This window comes from Corella eumyota, chromosome 2, assembly GCF_963082875.1.
Source record: "Corella eumyota chromosome 2, kaCorEumy4.1, whole genome shotgun sequence".
Taxonomy (NCBI): domain Eukaryota; kingdom Metazoa; phylum Chordata; class Ascidiacea; order Phlebobranchia; family Corellidae; genus Corella; species Corella eumyota.
In genome coordinates, this window is record NC_137491.1 from 319,751 (window position 1) to 339,365 (window position 19,615).

General features: G+C 24.0%; 4 protein-coding genes across 4 annotated transcripts; all 4 read right to left on the reverse strand.

Annotated features, from left to right (window-relative positions):
* Positions 1-534: 534 nt before the first annotated feature.
* Positions 535-16,212, reverse strand: LOC145744068 (uncharacterized). The gene is made up of 20 exons (XM_082562165.1): positions 16,151-16,212; positions 15,989-16,080; positions 15,633-15,716; positions 15,227-15,444; positions 14,771-14,920; positions 14,592-14,670; positions 14,370-14,467; positions 13,977-14,157; positions 13,609-13,752; positions 4,931-4,975; positions 3,733-3,816; positions 3,445-3,551; positions 2,882-3,031; positions 2,689-2,767; positions 2,410-2,501; positions 2,052-2,232; positions 1,746-1,889; positions 1,023-1,181; positions 723-876; positions 535-655 (listed from the first exon to the last, which is right to left on the reverse strand). Exons 1-20 carry the CDS (start codon positions 16,210-16,212, stop codon positions 544-546), a joined length of 2,415 nt encoding a protein of 804 aa, XP_082418291.1. The 3' UTR covers positions 535-543.
* LOC145741782 (kelch-like protein 25) lies at positions 7,760-10,051 on the reverse strand. Its single transcript, XM_082559434.1, has 6 exons — positions 9,964-10,051; positions 9,571-9,751; positions 9,203-9,346; positions 8,483-8,641; positions 8,186-8,336; positions 7,760-8,117 (listed from the first exon to the last, which is right to left on the reverse strand). Exons 1-6 carry the CDS (start codon positions 10,033-10,035, stop codon positions 8,009-8,011), a joined length of 816 nt encoding a protein of 271 aa, XP_082415560.1. The 5' UTR covers positions 10,036-10,051; the 3' UTR covers positions 7,760-8,008.
* LOC145743926 (kelch-like protein 17) lies at positions 10,169-11,825 on the reverse strand. Its single transcript, XM_082562000.1, has 6 exons — positions 11,764-11,825; positions 11,601-11,692; positions 11,232-11,315; positions 10,819-11,036; positions 10,365-10,514; positions 10,169-10,264 (listed from the first exon to the last, which is right to left on the reverse strand). The coding sequence occupies exons 1-6, from the start codon at positions 11,823-11,825 to the stop codon at positions 10,169-10,171; spliced, it is 702 nt and encodes a 233-aa protein (XP_082418126.1).
* A 349-nt stretch (positions 16,213-16,561) lies between the features above and the next one.
* On the reverse strand, positions 16,562-18,867 carry LOC145741781 (uncharacterized). The gene is made up of 6 exons (XM_082559433.1): positions 18,774-18,867; positions 18,381-18,561; positions 18,013-18,156; positions 17,288-17,449; positions 16,988-17,141; positions 16,562-16,920 (listed from the first exon to the last, which is right to left on the reverse strand). The coding sequence occupies exons 1-6, from the start codon at positions 18,843-18,845 to the stop codon at positions 16,809-16,811; spliced, it is 825 nt and encodes a 274-aa protein (XP_082415559.1). The 5' UTR covers positions 18,846-18,867; the 3' UTR covers positions 16,562-16,808.
* Positions 18,868-19,615: the final 748 nt, after the last annotated feature.

Sequence of the window (19,615 nt, forward strand, 5' to 3'; positions counted from 1 at the left end):
AAATTGTAATTAGTAAAACTATAGTGATTAGAAAATGCATAAAAGTTATTAAAATTTAATTAAAAGCACAAAATGTTAAAAAAAAGTTATAAAAAATTAAATTTTCAATGCAAAGTTATAAAATAAAAATAAATGTATTTTAACTAAAAATTAATTAAAAAGAGCATTAAAAAGTTTAAAATATAATTTCCAATTATTTAAATTAAAAATCTTAATTTGAATCATAGAATAAAAACAATTGTTTTACATATTACTAGTTTTAAAAACAAAATACTCAATAATTACTTAGGCATAAACAAATTTAAAAAACAAAACAATTAATAAATAACAAACAGAAAAATTAAAAATATTTGCCTTATTAAAATACCTTTACTGAAAAAAATCGTATCATACATTTTATTAAAATTTTAAAATTTAAAATAATTTTTAAAAACAACAATAATAAAGTTAAATCTTTAATAAAGTGTTATTACTACTTGTATTGTTACTGTATAAAGTTAATTAAATAACAAGTTGTGACATCATAAACAGAATAATATGTTATTAAACAACAACCATTGTAGCATAAGATATTTCTCTTTTGGTTTCAGCAATAATTGTCCACTTGTTGTTCGTGGGATCAAATACTTCAATGGAATTAACTGGATGATTAAACCTAAATAATAAAACAATAAACCAGAGTTTAAAAAATTATTACAAACTAAATATTTAGTTTAGCTTACCCTTTATCCAAGCCTCCAGCAACATAAATCTTTCCATCTACAACTGAGGCAGAGTGACCAAATCGAGCCTTGTTCAGTGGTGCACTATCTGACCAGGTTTCTGTGGAAATGTTGTATTTGATCACCGATGAAACACCACCATTTTGATATCCACCTTAATTAAGTTATAAAAATTAGTTAACTTAAATGTTATAAAACTTTAAACACAAAAGGATTACTTTAACATTGTAAATTGTTTTTATAAAGTTATACTAATTATGTTACTAGATAAAAATTACATACAAAATAACAAATACATACCAGTAACAAATATGTGATCATCCAAAACTACAGCTGCATTGCCACTTATACCATATTCCATTAAAGAAATAAGAGACCAATTTTGTTTATCAAAATCAAAACATTCTGAAGAACTTAATTTTTCATTATCATTCCATCCCCCGATTGCAAATAATTTACCTAAACAAATCAATTAAAATAAAATATACATTTACAAACCAAATTAAACTTATGAAAATTTAATACATAAAAAATGTTGTCTAGAAATTTTAGTAATTTGATTTTAATATTTTTAAAACTTATATTATTAAACTAAACTTTCTTTTTTAATTAACCAATAATTAAATAATTTTTTTATTACATTTTAATTTGTTTTGTAAAAACATTAAATTAAATTTATTCAATTAAAAACAATTTGTTTAAAGACACAAACAATATAGCAGAATGGTCACTAGTGATGTCATAATGAGCTAGTTTTATGAATTAAAATTTAGATGTCACTCAAAGTTGCAGCAAAAATAATCAAATTATTTAAATTATTTGCTTAATTATTAATCTTAATTTAATCTTAAGACCAAGTTATTTTTAACCCAACAGAGTTAAATTTTTGTAACATTGCTTAATGATTAAATTTTTTTTAAATATTTTTTAAACTTATCGTTATATTAAAACACCTTTTTTTTCTATTATTTTGTAAACTATCTTAAAACATTTATTAATACAATAAAACCTTAACTTGTTTACCTCTTGCAGAAAGTAATGCATGGTTTCTTCGTGGAACAATCATGTTAGGAATATTTCCTCTTTTATTTGTCCCCACATCCAAGAATTCCCCACTTGATAAAGTTATATTATTTTGATCTTGACCTCCAGTTGTGTAAATACAATCTAGAATAATTATAAACTAAACAGATTGCATTTTTATTTTTACTATAATCTCGCCATATGTAATACAGTAGAAAACTTAAAAGATTTAATATCAATAACTAAAGAGCTAAGTGCAATAAAAATAAATCCCAACTAGTCAAACATTAAAATTAATAAACCAACCATTTATGACAGCTGATGATGCAAACCACCGATCTTGTTTCATTGGAAGTTCAACTTTCCATTGTGGATCTACCTCATCTAACTTTAAACTCTCAACAGAAGATTTACCAACCCCTCCCATGATGAAAACTTGTTTGTTAACAACAGCAGATGAAGCTCCCCACCTTTCTTCATTTAATTCCTAAAAAAAACTTTCTCTAGATACTAATCTCAATATAAGTGTATTAATCTTGGATGTTTAACTCTATATTTTTAAAATACAAATCTAGAAAAAAATAAATTTTAAATTTTATAGCAATAGTTATGCATTATTAAATTATAGCATACTGTTAATATAATTTTATCAAAGCCAACTTACTGGCATCTGAGTCCATTGTTTTGTAACAGTGTCAAACAAAACAGCATCTTCATTGTACCCTTCTCTTCCCACTATAAGCAACTTTGTTGGAACTACGATTATATTAAAAATGTTTAAAATCAAATTTGCTTTGTAACTCAAACAATAAAATATTCAATTATAAATGTTTTTATATCGAAAACTATTTGATAAATAACATTTTCACATAAAATAAAATAAACAAATTTATTTTCAAAATTCAAATGTTAAATTAATTAAAAATAATTTGCTATCTTTCACCTTTTACTTTCTGTGGGGCAAAATTTACCAAAGCTGAGATAAGTATTTGATTACATTCAAAAGATTTCATAATTAATTCCTAAAAACAAAAATAAGTCAATTTTCAGTTATGTATAATAAATAAAATGATTGTTGCAAAGTTGGTATGCTATATATGTAACAATTGCTACAATTTTTTTATTATTTAACTGACCTCTTTCATAACAACTTGTTGAAGAAATTCTCTGTCGAATTTAAGAAGATCAAGAGATTGAAACAATTGGTTGACATGTTTCTGTCGTTCATTGCTGTCATGTTTTATCCAATTTATCATCGCATTGTAAACTATCTGCTCAGATGAAACCTGTGTTTACAAATGTTCAAAATAATTTAAACAGGTTAAATTTAATCTTGTCTAAAATAGTATGAGTATTTATTTAGAAAATACTTATCAATGAAAAAGAGAATTTCTAGAGTAAAATTAGTGTAAAAGTTGAAAAGGTAATTCCCTGGAAAAATATTTTGACTATAAATAGTTCTAGAGCAATTCTTTGTTCCAGGAAACAAATTAAAATAATATTTGTTACAATTTTAATTAGGCAAATTTAAAAAAATTTATGTACTTTAGAAAGCTGAGTCTTTTAAACATAGTAAAACTTATATTACCTTCTTTTCTTTTGGTTTTAGAATAGAAAGTAAATCCTCGAAACAAAGTTTAATAAACTCTTGCTTTGATGCAACTCTTTCAAAATTCTTGGCAATCATTTTCTGGGCTACTTGCTTTAAATTTTCAAGGTTGTATCTTTGAGAATAAGCCAGCATGGTTAAACAATTCTCAACATCAACAATGGTTTGCAGAAATTCTCCACAAAACTTTCGAAGTTCTAAAATTAAAATGTTGTCTCATTCTTAAGTTAAATAAGAATAATATTTAAAAAAAATTAATTATAATAATTATGACAAAACATTAAATATATAAAAAGATTTAAATAACTTAAATATCATTTAACTTTTAACAAAAATTTACATGCTACCCTATTGTTATTGAAATTTTAATAATTTTACTGTTAATCTGTAGATAATTTGCAGCTTCCATAATTTCAAAGACATTTTCTTCGGTGATCAGGATTTTTGCAGTGTAAGCATAATCTAAAATAAGTTCCATAATTTCCGAGCTTATTCCTTGGATCTTTACAATGGGATTGTATTTCTCTTTCATCTGTAAAAACATAAAGTTGACTGAAAAGACAAAATTTTTGTATTGACATGACCAACATTTTACATTTAAAATGCTACCATTTTCTAACAGCCATTTTATAAATTTTACTAGAACCACATTGTATTAATTTTAAACAAAATATTTGAAAATCAACAATTTTTTAAAATGTTTTTTTTACCTCAGTTGTAAACATTGTTTTAAAGAAAACACAAAAAAATGCGAGAATGTTTTTGTGAGCGGAATGCTTCTTTGTTCCATCGTTGATTGTAACATCACAAAACTCTTTGTCTTCATTCCTATCTCTAAAATAAAACATTAAATAAATATTTAGTTTTAAAATAATAAATCAACCAACAGTATATCAATAACAAACCTGTTTAACTCTTCAAATATTTCATTAATGTGGTCACCCTTAAATTGTTGACTTCGCACCATTTTTAAACAAATTTGAACAACATTAACAACAAACCTAAAACCTTGAAACAAAAATGTAATTAGTAAAACTATAGTGATAAGAAAATGCATAAAAGTAATTAAAATTTAATTACAAGCACAAATATCATCAAAAATAAAATTTTCAATGCAAAGTTATGAAAAATAAAAATAAATGTATTTTAACTAAAAATTAATTAAAAAAAGCATTAAAAAGTTTAAAATATAATTTCCAATTATTTAAATTAAAAATCTTAATTTGAATCATAGAATAAAAACAATTGTTTTACATATTACTAGTTTAAAAACAAAAATCTCAATAATTACTTAGGCATAAACAAATAAAAAAACAAAACAATCAATAAATAACAAATATAAAAATTAAAAATATATGCCCTATTAAAATACCTTTACTGAAAAAAAAAAAAAGTTTTTATAGAGTTATACTAATTATGTTACTAGATAAAAATGACATGCAAAATAACAAATACATACCAGTAACAAATATGTGATCATCCAAAACTACAGCTGCATGGCTACTTAAACTACATTTCATTGGAGCAATAAGAGACCACTTTTGTTTATTAAAATCAAAACATTCTCATGAAATTAATTTTCCATCTTCATCATTATATCCCCCGATTGCAAATAATTTACCTGAACAAATCAATTAAAACAAAATATACAAAACCAAATTAAACTAATAAAAATATAATACTTAAAAAATGTTGTCTAGAAATTTTAATAATTTGTTTTTAATATTTTTAAAACTTATATTATTAAACTAAACTTTTTTTTTAAATTAACCAATAATTAAATAACTTTTTCTTTACATTTTAATTTGTTTTGTAAAAACATTAAATTAAATTTATTCAATTAAAAAACAATTTGTTTAAAGACACAAACAATATAGCAGAATGGTCACTAGTGATGTCATAATGAGTTAGTTTTATGAATTAAAATTTAGATGTCACGTTAAGTTGCAGCCAAAATAATTAAATTATTTAAATTATTTGCTTAATTATCAATCTTAAGTTAATCTTAAGACCAAGTTATTTTTTACCCAAACAAAGTTAAATTTTTGTAACACTGCTTAATGATTATTTTTTTTAAATATTTTTTAAACTTATCGTTGTATTAAAACACCTTTATTTATTATTTTGTAAACTATCTGAAAACATTTATTAATACAATGAAACTTTTAACTTGTTTACCTCTTGCAGCAAGTAATGCATGTCCTCTTCGTGGAACAATCATGTTAGGAATATTTCCTCGTTTATTTGTCCTCACATCCAAGAATTCCACACTTGATAAAGTTTTATTATTTTCATCTTGGCCCCCAGTTGTATAAATACAATCTACAACATTTATAAACTAAACAGATTGTTTTTTATTTTTATTATAATCTTTTATTATATAACTAAGTAGAAAACTTAAAGCATTTAATATTAATAACTAAAGCGCTAAGTGCAATAAAAATAAAACCCAACTAGTCAAACACTAAAGTTAATAAACCAACTATTTATGACAACTGATGATGCATACCACCGAGCTTGTTTCATTGGAGGTTCAACTTTCCATTGTGGATCTACCTCATCTAACTTTAAACTCTCAACAGAGGATTTACCACCCCTCCCATGATGAAAACTTGTTTGTTGACAACAGCAGATAAAGCTCCCCACCTTTCTTCATTTAATTCTTTAAAATAAATTTAGTTTATAAATTTCCAAATATAAACATATTTAAAAAAGTGTAAATTAAACATCATATTTTAAACCAAAATGTTTAAACACTGAAACATTTAGATTTTAAAATAAAAAAAATTAATTTACTGGCATCTGAGTCCATTGCTTTGTAACAGTATCAAACAAAACAACATTTTTTGTATTGGGGGAATCCCCTCCCATTACAAGTAACTTTGTTGGAACTGCAACTATAAAAATAAAATCACTTTGTTTAAAAAGTAAAATATTATTTAAACAAAAATGTTTCTATTTTCTATTTGAATGTTATTATTATTAAAATAAATTAAAATCATTTAAGTTAATTTCAAAAACATAATTTTAACCTTTTTCTTTATCAGGAACAAACTTAACGGTAGCGGAAATAATTAAATGAGAACATTCCAATGAATTCATAATCAAACCCTAAAATAAAAATAATTTTTAAAACAACTTAATCAACCTTTAAATGCTGATTATTTAATATTTATTTTATTTCAATTTATAATCATTTAACTGACCTCTTTCATAACAACTTGTTGTAGAAATTCTCTGCCTAATTTAAGAAGATCAAGAGATTGAAACAATTGGTTGACATGTTTCTGTCGTTCATTGCTGTCATGTTTTATCCAATTTATCATCGCAATGTAAACTATCTGCTCAGATGAAACCTGTGTTTAAAAATGTTCAAAATAACTTAAACAGGTTGAATTTAATCTTGTCTAAGATAGTATGAGTATTTATTTAGAAAATAATCATCAATAAAAAGAGAATTTCTGGAGTAAAATTAGTGTAAAGAAGTTAAAAAGGTAGTTCCATACCCTATCGTTATTAAAATTTTAATAATTTTACTGGTAATTTGTAGATAATTTGCAGCTTCCATAATTTCAAAGACATTTTCTTCGGTTATCAGGATTTTTGCAGTGTAGGCATAATCTAAAATAAGTTCCATAATTTCCGAGCTTATTCCTTGGATCTTTACAATGGGATTGTATTTCTCTCTCATCTGTAAAAACATAAAGTTGACTGAAAAAACAATATTATTGTTTTGACATGGCCACCATTTTAGAATTTTTTTTTATAAAGCAACATGTATTAATCTTAAAAAATTGTGAAATATTTGAATACAAAAAATTTGTAAAATTATTTTTTACCTCAGTTGTAAACATTGTTTTAAAGAAAACACAAAAAAATGCGAGAATGTTTTTGTGTGCGGAATGCTTCTTTGTTCCATCGTTGATTGTAACATCACAAAACTCTTTGTCTTCATTCCTATCTCTAGAATGAAACATTAAATAAATATTTAGGTTTAAAATAATAAATCAACCAACAGTATATCAATAACAAACCTGTTTAACTCTTCAAATATTTCATTAATGTGGTCACCCTCAAATTGTTGACTTCGCACCATTTTTAAACAAATTTAAACAACATTAACAACAAACCTAAAACTTTGAAACAAAATTGTAATTAGTAAAACTACAGTGATTAGAAAATGCATAAAAGTTATTAAAATTTAATTACAAGCAAAAATACTATCAAAATCATTAAAAATAAAATTTTAAATTGCATTCTAACTTAAATTAATTTTGAAAAAACAACTGCAATTATTTTAAATTACAATTAAATAAATCAAAATATCTAACTTGAAATCATAAAAAAAACAATTGTTTTAAATATAACTAGTTCTAATAAAGAAAAATTACACAATTTAGGCCTGAACAAATATTGGCAAAAAACAATCAAATAACAAAAATAAAGATTAAAAATATCTTCCTTAACAAAATAACTTGAATGATTTAACATTTTTCAATAAATTTAATTAATATTTTTAGTTTTAAAATAACTTTTTAATATCACCAATAATAAAGTTAAAATGTTCAATAAAGTTGTAACACTAGTTGTATTGTTACCATATAAACTTAACATAATTAACAAATTATAACATCATAAATGAAATCACTTGTTATTAAACAACCACCATTGTAGCATCCCATATTTCCCTTTGTGTTTCAGCAATGATTGTCCACTTGTTGTTCGTGGGATTAAATACTTCAATGGAATTAACTGGATTGCCACTAAATAATAAAACAATAAACCAGAGTTTAAAAAAATTATTACAAACTAAATATTTAGTTTAACTTACTTATACAAGCCCCCCATCACATAAATCTTGCCATCTACAACTGAGGCACAGTGACGACATCGAACCTCGTTCAGTGGTTCAACTTCTGACCAGGTATCTGTGGAAATGTTGTATTCGATCACTGATGAAACTGTTTCGTTTTGACATCCTCCTAGATTAAGTTATAGAAATTAGGTAACTTATATGTTATAAAACTTTAAACACAAAAGGATCACTTTAACATTGTAAATTGTTTTTATAAAGTTATACTAATTATGTTACTAGATAAAAATTACATGCAAAATAACAAATACATACCAGTAACAAATATGTGATCATCCAAAACTACAGCTGCATGGCTACTTAAACTACATTTCATTGGAGCAATAAGAGACCACTTTTGTTTATTAAAATCAAAACATTCTGAAGAACTTAAACTTTTACATTTATTATATCCCCCGATTGCGAACAATTTACCTGAACAAATCAATTAAAACAAAATATACATTTACAAACCAAATTAAACTTATGAAAATTTAATACTTAAAAAATGTTGTCTAAAATTTTTAATAATTTGTTTTTAATATTTTTAAAACTTATATTATTAAACTAAACTTTTTTTTTAAAATTAACCAATAATTAAATAATTTTTCCTTTACATTTTAATTTGTTTTGTAAAAACATTAAATTAAATTTATTCAATTAAAAAACAATTTGTTTAAAGACACAAACAATATAGCAGAATGGTCACTAATGATGTCATAATGAGCTAGTTTTATGAATTAAAATTTAGATGTCACTCAAAGTTGCAGCAAAAATAATCAAATTATTTAAATTATTTTCTTAATTAACAATCTTAATTTAATCTTAAGACCAAGTTATTTTTGACCCAACAGAGTTAAATTTTTGTAACATTGCTTAATGATTATTTTTTTAAATATTTTTTAAACATATCATTGTATTAAAACACCTTTTTTTAATTATTTAGTAAACTATATTAAAACATTTATTAATACAATAAAACTTTAACTTGTTTACCTCTTGCAGCAAGTAATGCATGTTGATATCGTGGAACAATCATGTCAGGAATATTTCCTCTTTTATTTGTCCTCACATCCAAGAATTCCACACTTGATAAAGTTTTATTATTTTGACCCATTCCTCCAGTTGTGTAAATACAATCTACAACATTTATAAACTGAACAGATTGTTTTTTTATTTTATTATAATCTTGTCATATGTAAAACATTTAGAAACTACTTAGATTGGTTTGCAGTTTAAATAATAACTGTGCTTTAAAGCAAAAATAAGGTAAAATCTTAATGTTTAAACTATAATAACTAAAGTGCAAATTGCAGTTATACCAACAAACCTAATAAAACAAACATAAAAGTTAATAAACCAACCATTTATGACAGCTGATGATGCAAACAACCGAGCTTGTTTCATTGGAGGTTCAACTTTCCATTGTGTATCTACTTCATCTAACTTTAAACTCTCAACAGAGGATTCATACCTTCCCCCCATGATGAAAACTTGATTGTTGACAACAGCAGATGAAGCTCCATACCTTTCTTCATTTAATTCCTGTAAATAAAAAATTTCGCTAAATTCTAATCCTAATATAAGTGTATTGATCTTAGATGTCTATAATTTTATAATGTAAATCTTAAAAAATACAAATTCCACATTTTTTGCTAACGTAATGCATTATACATTATTAAATCACAGCATTTTGATTAATTTTAATGCTTAAAAAGTTAACTAAACGAAATATAATTTTAGAAAAGACAACTAACTGGTATCTGAGTCCATTGTTTTGTAACAGAGTCAAACAAAACAGATTCTTTTTCATAATTATGTCCTCCCATTATAAGCAACTTTGTTGGAACTACAACTATAAAAATAAAATCACTTTGTTTAAAAAGTAAAATATTATTTAAACTTATTTATTTAATTTAAATGTTTCTTATTTTAATGTTAATTTTATTTGTGGATGCAATATTAATCCCAATTATAACCTTTTTCTATATCAGGAACAAACTGAACAATAGCAGAAATAATTGCTTGATTACATTCCAGCGAACTCATAATGAAGCCCTGAAATAAAAATACTTTTAAAACAAATAAATTAAATAAAAATACTTCATTTAATATCATTCAATAATGTTTCATTTCAATTTATAATCATTTAACTGACCTCTTTCATAACAACTTGTTGTAGAAATTCTCTGCCTAATTTAAGAAAATCAAGAGATTGAAACAATTGGTTGACATGTTTCTGTCGTTCATTGCTGTCATGTTTTATCCAATTTATCATCGAATTGTAAACTATTTGCTCAGATAAAACCTGTGTTAAAAAATGTTTAAAATAATTTAAACAGGTTGAATTTAATCTTGTCTAAAATAGTATGAGTATTTATTTAAAAAATACTTATCAATGAAAATGGCTTTTCTAAAAAAAAATTAATGTAAAGAAAGTAAAAAAGTAGTTCCATAAAAAAATATTTTGAATATAAATAGTTCTAGTGCAATACTTTGTTTCAGAAGCAAATTAAAATAATATTTGTACAAGATTAATTTGGCAATTTAAAAAAAAAATTTTATAAACTTTTAAAAGCCGTGTCTTCTGAACATAGTAAAACTTATATTACCTCCTTTTCTTTCAATTTTAGAATAGAAAGCAAATCTTCGAAACAAAGTTTAATAAATTCTTGCTTTGATGCAACTCTTTCAAAATTCTCAGCAATTATTTTCTGGGCTCCTTGCTTTAAGTTTTCAAGGTTGTATCTTTGAGAATAAGCCAGCATGGTTAAACAATTCTCAACATCAACAATGGTTTGCAGAAATCCTCCACAAAACTTTCGAAGTTCTAAAATTAAAATGTTGTCTCATTCTTAAGTTAAATGAGAATAATATTGTTATAAAATTGAGTATATACATACATAAATATAACAAAACTTTAAATATATAAAAAGATTTAAATAACTTAAATATAATGTAACTATTCACTTTTAACAAAAATTTACATGCTACCCTATCGTTATTAAAATTTTAATAATTTTACTGTTAATCTGTAGATAATTTGCAGCTTCCATAATTTCAAAGACATTTTCTTCGGTTATCAGGATTTTTGCAGTGTAGGCATAATCTAAAATAAGTTCCATAATTTCCGAGCTTATTCCTTGGATCTTTACAATGGGATTGTATTTCTCTCTCATCTGTAAAAACATAAAGTTGACTGAAAAGACAATATTATTGTATTGGCAAGACCACCATTTTACATTTGAAAATGCTACCATTTTTTTACAGCCATTTTACAAATTTAAAGTAGAACCACATTAAATAAATTTAAACAATTGCAAATTTTTACGAATAAGTAGTTTTTAAAATGTTTTTTTTACCTCAGTTGTAAACATTGTTTTAAAGAAAACACAAAAAAATGCAAGAATGTTTTTGTGAGCGGAATGCTTCTTTGTTCCATCATTGATTGTTACATCACAAAACTCTTTGTCTTCATTTCTATCTCTAAAATAAAACATTAAATAAATATTTAGTTTTAAAATAATAAATCAACCAACAGTATATCAATAACAAACCTGTTTAACTCTTCAAATATTTCATTAATGTGGTCACCCTCAAATTGTTGACTTCGCACCATTTTTAAACAAATTTAAACAACATTAACAACAAACCTAAAACCTTGAAACAAAATTGTAATTAGTAAAACTACAGTGATTAGAAAATGCATAAAAGTAATTAAAATTTAATTAAAAGCACAAAATGTTAAAAAAAGTTATAAAAAATTAAATTTTCAATGCAAAGTTATGAAAAATAAAAATAAATGTATTTTAACTAAAAATTAATTAAAAAAAGCATTAAAAAGTTTAAAATATAATTTCCAATTATTTAAATTAAAAATCTTAATTTGAATCATAGAATAAAAACAATTGTTTTACATATTACTAGTTTTAAAAACAAAATACTCAATAATTACTTAGGCATAAACAAATTTAAAAAACAAAACAATCAATAAATAACAAACATAAAAATTAAAAATATATGCCTTATTAAAATACCTTTACTGAAAAAAATCGTATCATACATTTTATTAAAATTTTAAAATAATTTTTAAAAACACCAATAATAAAGTTAAATCTTTAATAAAGTGTTATTACTACTTGTATTGTTACTGTATAAAGTTAATTAAATAACAAGTTGTGACATCATAAACAGACTAATATGTTATGTAACAACAACCATTGTAGCATAAGATATTTCTCTTTCTGTTTCAGCAATGATTGTCCACTTGCTGTTCGTCGGATCAAACACTTCAATGGAATTAACTGGATCAAACCTAAATAATAAAACAATAAACCAGAGTTTAATAAATTATAACAAACTAAATATTTAGTTTAACTTACCCTTTACCCCAGCCCCCCAGCACATAAATCTTGCCATCTACAACTGAGGCACAGTGACCATATCGAGCCTTATTCATTGGTGCAACTTCTGACCAGGTATCAGTAATAATGTTGTATTTGATCACTGATGAAACAGCACCATTTTGATATCCACCTTAATTAAGTTATAAAAATTAGTTAACTTATATGTTATAAAACTTTAAACACAAAAGAATCACTTTAACATTGTAAATTGTTTTTATAGAGTTATACTAATTATGTTACTAGATAAAAATTACATGCAAAATAACAAATACATACCAGTAACAAATATGTGATCATCCAAAACTACAGCTGCATGGCTATATATACCATATTTCATTGAAGCAATAAGAGACCACTTATGTTTATTAAAATCAAAACATTCTGAAGAACTTAAACTTTTACATTTATTATATCCCCCGATTGCGAACAATTTACCTGAACCAATCAATTAAAACAAAATATACATTTACAAACCAAATTAAACTTATAAAAATTTAATACTTAAAAAATGTTGTCTAAAATTTTTAATAATTTGTTTTTAATATTTTTAAAACTTATATTATTAAACTAAACTTTTTTTTTAAAATTAACCAATAATTAAATAATTTTTCCTTTACATTTTAATTTGTTTTGTAAAAACATTAAATTAAATTTATTCAATTAAAAAACAATTTGTTTAAAGACACAAACAATATAGCAGAATGGTCACTAATGATGTCATAATGAGCTAGTTTTATGAATTAAAATTTAGATGTCACTCAAAGTTGCAGCAAAAATAATCAAATTATTTAAATTATTTTCTTAATTAACAATCTTAATTTAATCTTAAGACCAAGTTATTTTTGACCCAACAGAGTTAAATTTTTGTAACATTGCTTAATGATTATTTTTTTAAATATTTTTTAAACATATCATTGTATTAAAACACCTTTTTTTAATTATTTAGTAAACTATATTAAAACATTTATTAATACAATAAAACTTTAACTTGTTTACCTCTTGCAGCAAGTAATGCATGTTGATATCGTGGAACAATCATGTCAGGAATATTTCCTCTTTTATTTGTCCTCACATCCAAGAATTCCACACTTGATAAAGTTTTATTATTTTGACCCATTCCTCCAGTTGTATAAATACAATCTACAACATTTATAAACTAAACAGATTGTTTTTTTATTTTATTATAATCTTGTCATATGTAAAACATTTAGAAACTATTTAGATTGGTTTGCAGTTTAAATAATAACTGTGCTTTAAAGCAAAAATAAGGTAAAATCTTAATGTTTAAACTATAATAACTAAAGTGCAAATTGCAGTTATACCAACAAACCTAATAAAACAAACATAAAAGTTAATAAACCAACCATTTATGACAACTGATGATGCAAACAACCGAGCTTGTTTCATTGGAGGTTCAACTTTCCATTGTGTATCTACTTCATCTAACTTTAAACTCTCAACAGAGGATTCATACCTTCCCCCCATGATGAAAACTTGATTGTTGACAACAGCAGATGAAGCTCCATACCTTTCTTCATTTAATTCCTGTAAATAAAAAATTTCGCTAAATTCTAATCCTAATATAAGTGTATTGATCTTAGATGTCTATAATTTTATAATGTAAATCTTAAAAAATACAAATTCCACATTTTTTGCTAACATAATGCATTATACATTATTAAATCACAGTATTTTGATTAATTTTAATGCTTAAAAAGTTAACTAAACGAAATATAATTTTAGAAAAGACAACTAACTGGTATCTGAGTCCATTGTTTTGTAACAGTGTTAAACAAAACAGATTCTTTTTCATAATTATGTCCTCCCATTATAAGCAACTTTGTTGGAACTACAACTATAAAAATAAAATCACTGTGTTTAAAAAGTAAAATAATATTTAAACTTATTTATTTAATTTAAATGTTTCTTATTTTAATGTTAATTTTATTTGTGAATGCAATATTAATCCCAATTATAACCTTTTTCTATATCAGGAACAAACTGAACAATAGCAGAAATAATTGCTTGATTACATTCCAGCGAACTCATAATGAAGCCCTGAAATAAAAATACTTTTAAAACAAATAAACTAAATAAAAATGCTTCATTCAATAATATTCAATAATGTTTCATTTCAATTTATAATCATTTAACTGACCTCTTTCATAACAACTTGTTGAAGAAATTCTCTGCCTAATTTAAGAAGATCAAGAGATTGAAATAATTGGTTGACATGTTTCTGTCGTTCATTGCTGTCATGTTTTATCCAATTTATCATCGCATTGTAAACTATTTGCTCAGATGAAACCTGTGTTTAAAAATGTTTAAAATAACTTAAACAGGTTAAATTTAATCTTGTCTAAGATAGTATGAGTATTTATTTAAAAAATACTTATCAATAAAAAAAAATTTCTAGAAAAAAAAACTAATGTTAAGAAGTTAAAAATGTAGTTCCCTGGAAAAATATTTTAACTATAAATAGTTCTAGTGCAATACTTTGTTTCAGGAGCAAATTAAAATAATATTTGTACCAAGGTTAATTTGGCAATTTAAAAAAAAAATTTTATAAACTTCAGAAAGCCAAGTCTTCTAAACACTCTAAAACTTATATTACCTTCTTTTCTTTTGGTTTAAGAATACAAAGCAAATCTTCAAAACAAAGTTTAATAAACTCTTGCTTTGATGCAACTCTTTCAAAATTCTCAGCAATCATTTTCTGGGCTCCTTGCTTTAAGTTTTCAAGGTTGTATCTTTGAGAATAAGCCAGCATGGTTAAACAATTCTCAACATCAACAATGGTTTGCAGAAATTCTCCACAAAACTTTCCAAGTTCTAAAATTAAAATGTTGTCTCATTCTTAAGTTAAATGAGAATAATATTTAAATAAAATTAAATATAACAATTATGACAAAACTTTAAATATATAAAAAAGATTTAAATAACTTAAATATAATGTAACTATTCACTTTTAACAAAATTTACATGCTACCCTATTGTTATTGAAATTTTAATAATTTTACTGTTAATCTGTAGATAATTTGCAGCTTCCATAATTTCAAAGACATTTTCTTCGGTTATCAGGATTTTTGCAGTGTAGGCATAATCTAAAATAAGTTCCATAATTTCCGAGCTTATTCCTTGGATCTTTACAATGGGATTGTATTTCTCTCTCAACTATAAAAACATAAAGTGGACTGAAAAGACAAAATTATTGTTTTGGTATGCCCACCATTTTACAATGCCACCATTTTAGAACAGCCATTTTATAAATTTTACTAGAACCACCTTGTAATAATTTTAAACAAAATATTTGAAAATCAACAGTTTTTAAAATGTTTTTTTACCTCAGTTGTGAACATTGTTTTAAAGAAAACACAAAAAAATGCGAGAATGTTTTTGTGAGCGGAATGCTTCTTTGTTCCATCGTTGATTGTAACATCACAAAACTCTTTGTCTTCATTCCTATCTCTAAAATAAAACATTAAATAAATATTTATTTTAAAATAATAAATCAACCAACAGTATATCAATAACAAACCTGTTTAACTCTTCAAATATTTCATTAATGTGGTCACCCTCAAATTGTTGACTTCGCACCATTTTTAAACAAATTTAAACAACATTAACAACAAACCTAAAACCTTGAAACAAAAATGTAATTAGTAAAACTATATAGTGAATAGAAAATGCATAAAAGTAATTAAAATTTAATTAAAAGCACAAAATGCTAAAAAAAAGTTATAAAAAATTAAATTTTCAATGCAAAGTTATGAAAAATAACAATAAATGTATTTTAACTGAAAATTAATTAAATAAAGCATTAAAAAGTTTAAAATATAATTTCCAATTATTTAAATTAAAAATCTTAATTTGAATCATAGAATAAAAACAATTGTTTTACATATTACTAGTTTTAAAAACAAAATACTCAATAATTACTTAGGCATAAACAAATTAAAAAACAAAACAATTAAATAATAACAAACATAAAAATTAAAAATATATGCCCTATTAAAATACCTTTACTGAAAAAAATCTTATCATACATTTTATTAAAATTTTAAAATTTAAAATAATTTTTAAAAGCACCAATAATAAAGTTAAATCTTTAATAAAGTGTTATTACTACTTGTATTGTTATTGTATAAAGTTAATTAAATAACAAGTTGTGACATCATAAACAGAATAATAAGTTATTAAACAACAACCATTATCGCATAAGAAATTTCTCTTTTTGTTTCAGCAATAATTGTCCACTTGTTGTTTGTGGGATCAAATACTTCAATGGAATTAACTGGGCCCCTAAACCTAAATAATAAAACAATAAACCAGAGTTTAATAAATTATTACAAACTAAATATTTAGTTTAACTTACCCTTCATCCTCTCCCCCAACAACATAAATCTTGCCATCTACAACTGAGGCACAGTGACCATATCGAGCCTTGTTCAGTGGTGCACTATCTGACCAGGTTTCTGTGGAAATGTTGTATTTGATCACTGATGAAACAGCACCATTTTGATATCCACCTTAATTAAGTTATAAAAATTAGTTAACTTAAATAATATAAAACTTTAAACACAAAAGAATCACTTTAACATTGTAAAATATTTTTATAGAGTTATACTAATTATGTTACTAGATAAAAATTACATGTAAAATAACAAATACTTACCGATAACAAATATGTGATCATCTAAAACTACAGCTGCATGAGCATTTATACCATATTTCATTGAAGCAATAAGAGACCACTTTTGTTTATCAAAATCAAAACATTCTGAAGAACTTAATGTTTTACCTTTATCATTAATTCCTCCGATTGCGAATAATTTACCTGAACAAATCAATTAAAATAAAATATACATTTACAAACCAAATTAAACTTATGAAAATATAATACTTAAAAAATGTTGTCTAGAAATTATAATAATTTGTTTTTAATATTTTTAAAACTTATATTATTAAACTAAAACTTTTTTTTTAAATTACCCAATAATTAAATAATTTTTTCTTTACATTTTAATTTGTTTTGTAAAAACATTAAATTAAATTTATTCAATTAAAAAACAATTTGCTTAAAGACACAAACAAAATAGCAGAATGGTCACTAGTGATGTCATAATGAGCTAGTTTTATAAATTAAAATTTAGATGTCACTCAAAGTTGCAGCCAAAATAATCAAATTATTTAAATTATTTGCTTAATTATCAATCTTAAGTTAATCTTAAGACCAAGTTATTTTTGACCCAAACAAAGTTAAATTTTTGTAACACTGCTTAATGATTAATTTTTTTTAAATATTTTTTAAACTTATCGTTGTATTAAGACACTTTTTTTAATTATTTAGTAAACTATCTTAAAACATTTATTAATACAATAAAACCTTAAATTGTTTACCTCTTGCAGCAAGTAATGCATGTCCTCTTCGTGAAACAATCATGTCAGGAATATTTCCTCTTTTATTTGTCCTCACATCCAAGAATTCCTCACTTGATAAAGTTTTATAATTTTTATCTCCGCCTCCAGTTGTGTAAATACAATCTACAACATTTATAAACTAAACAGATTGTTTTTTCATTTTATTATAATCTTGTCATATGTAAAACATTTAGAAACTACTTAGATTGGTTTGTAGTTGAAATAATAACTGTGCTTTAAAGTAAAAATAAGGTTAAATCTTAATGTTTAAACAATAATAACTAAAGTGCAAATTGCAGTTATACCAACAAACCCAATAAAGCAAACAATAAAGTGAATAAACCAACCATTTATGACAGCTGATGATGCATAACACCGAGCTTGTTTCATTGGAGGTTCAAGTTTCCATTGTGGATCTACCTCATCTAACTTTAAACTCTCAACAGAAGATTTACCCTCCCCTCCCATGATGAAAACTTGGTTGTTGACAACAGCAGCTGAAGCTCCAAACCTTTCTTCATTTAATTCCTGTAAATAAAAAATTTCGCTAAATTCTAATCCTAATATAAGTGTATTGATCTTAGATGTCTATAATTTTATAATGTAAATCTTAAAAAATACAAATTCCACATTTTTTGCTAACGTAATGCATTATACATTATTAAATCACAGCATTTTGATTAATTTTAATATTTAAAAAATTAACTGAACGAAATATAATTTTAGAAAAGACAACTAACTGGTATCTGAGTCCATTGTTTTGTAACAGAGTCAAACAAAATAGATTCTTTTTCATAATTATGTCCTCCCATTATAAGTAACTTTGTTGGAACTGCAACTATAAAAATAAAATCACTGTGTTTAAAAAGTAAAATAATATTTAAACTTATTTATTTAATTTAATTGTTTCTTATTTTAATGTTAATTTTATTTGTGAATGCAATATTAATCCCAATTATAACCTTTTTCTATATCAGGAACAAACTGAACAATAGCAGAAATAATTGCTTGATTACATTCTAGCGAACTCATAATGAAGCCCTGAAATAAAAATATTTTTAAAACAAATAAACTAAATAAAAATGCTTCATTTAATATCATTTGAATAATGTTTCATTTCAATTTATAATCATTTAACTGACCTCTTTCATAACAACTTGTTGTAGAAATTCTCTGCCTAATTTAAGAAGATCAAGAGATTGAAACAATTGGTTGACATGTTTCTGTCGTTCATTGCTGTCATGTTTTATCCAATTTATCATCGCATTGTAAACTATCTGCTCAGATGAAACCTGTGTTTAAAAATGTTTAAAATAATTTAAACAGGTTAAATTTAATCTTGTCTAAGATAGTATGAGTATTTATTTAGAAAATAATCATCAATAAAAATGGCTTTTCTAAAAAAAAAATTAATGTAAAAAAAGTGAAAAAGTAGTTCCATAAAAAAATATTTTGAATATAAATAGTTCTAGTGCAATACTTTGTTTCAGGAGCAAATTAAAATAATATTTGTACAAGATTAATTTGGCAATTTAAAAAAAAATTTTATAAACTTTTGAAAGCCGTGCCTTCTAAACATAGT

Excerpts from the sequence above, each read along its gene's own strand:
- LOC145743926 (XM_082562000.1), bottom strand. The coding sequence starts at position 11,825 with ATGGTGCGAAGTCAACAATTTGAGGGTGACCACATTAATGAAATATTT. Across the intron at positions 11,037-11,231 it reads AAATTATCTACAGATTAACA|AACTTCGAAAGTTTTGTGGA; the intron begins GTAAAATTATTA and ends TTTTAATTTTAG. Across the intron at positions 10,265-10,364 it reads AACAAGTTGTTATGAAAGAG|GGCTTCATTATGAGTTCGCT; the intron begins GTCAGTTAAATG and ends TTTTTATTTCAG.
- LOC145741782 (XM_082559434.1), bottom strand. The coding sequence starts at position 10,035 with ATGGGAGGACATAATTATGAAAAAGAATCTGTTTTGTTTGACTCTGTT. Across the intron at positions 9,752-9,963 it reads AACAATGGACTCAGATACCA|GAATTAAATGAAGAAAGGTA; the intron begins GTTAGTTGTCTT and ends TTTTATTTACAG. Across the intron at positions 8,642-9,202 it reads TGCATTACTTGCTGCAAGAG|GTAAATTGTTCGCAATCGGG; the intron begins GTAAACAAGTTA and ends TGATTTGTTCAG.
- LOC145741781 (XM_082559433.1), bottom strand. The coding sequence starts at position 18,845 with ATGGGAGGACATAATTATGAAAAAGAATCTATTTTGTTTGACTCTGTT. Across the intron at positions 18,562-18,773 it reads AACAATGGACTCAGATACCA|GAATTAAATGAAGAAAGGTT; the intron begins GTTAGTTGTCTT and ends TTTTATTTACAG. Across the intron at positions 17,142-17,287 it reads TGATCACATATTTGTTATCG|GTGGATATCAAAATGGTGCT; the intron begins GTAAGTATTTGT and ends AACTTAATTAAG.
- LOC145744068 (XM_082562165.1), bottom strand. The coding sequence starts at position 16,212 with ATGGTGCGAAGTCAACAATTTGAGGGTGACCACATTAATGAAATATTT. Across the intron at positions 16,081-16,150 it reads ATATTTGAAGAGTTAAACAG|AGATAGGAATGAAGACAAAG; the intron begins GTTTGTTATTGA and ends GTTTTATTTTAG. Across the intron at positions 1,182-1,745 it reads TGCATTACTTTCTGCAAGAG|GTAAATTATTTGCAATCGGG; the intron begins GTAAACAAGTTA and ends TGATTTGTTTAG.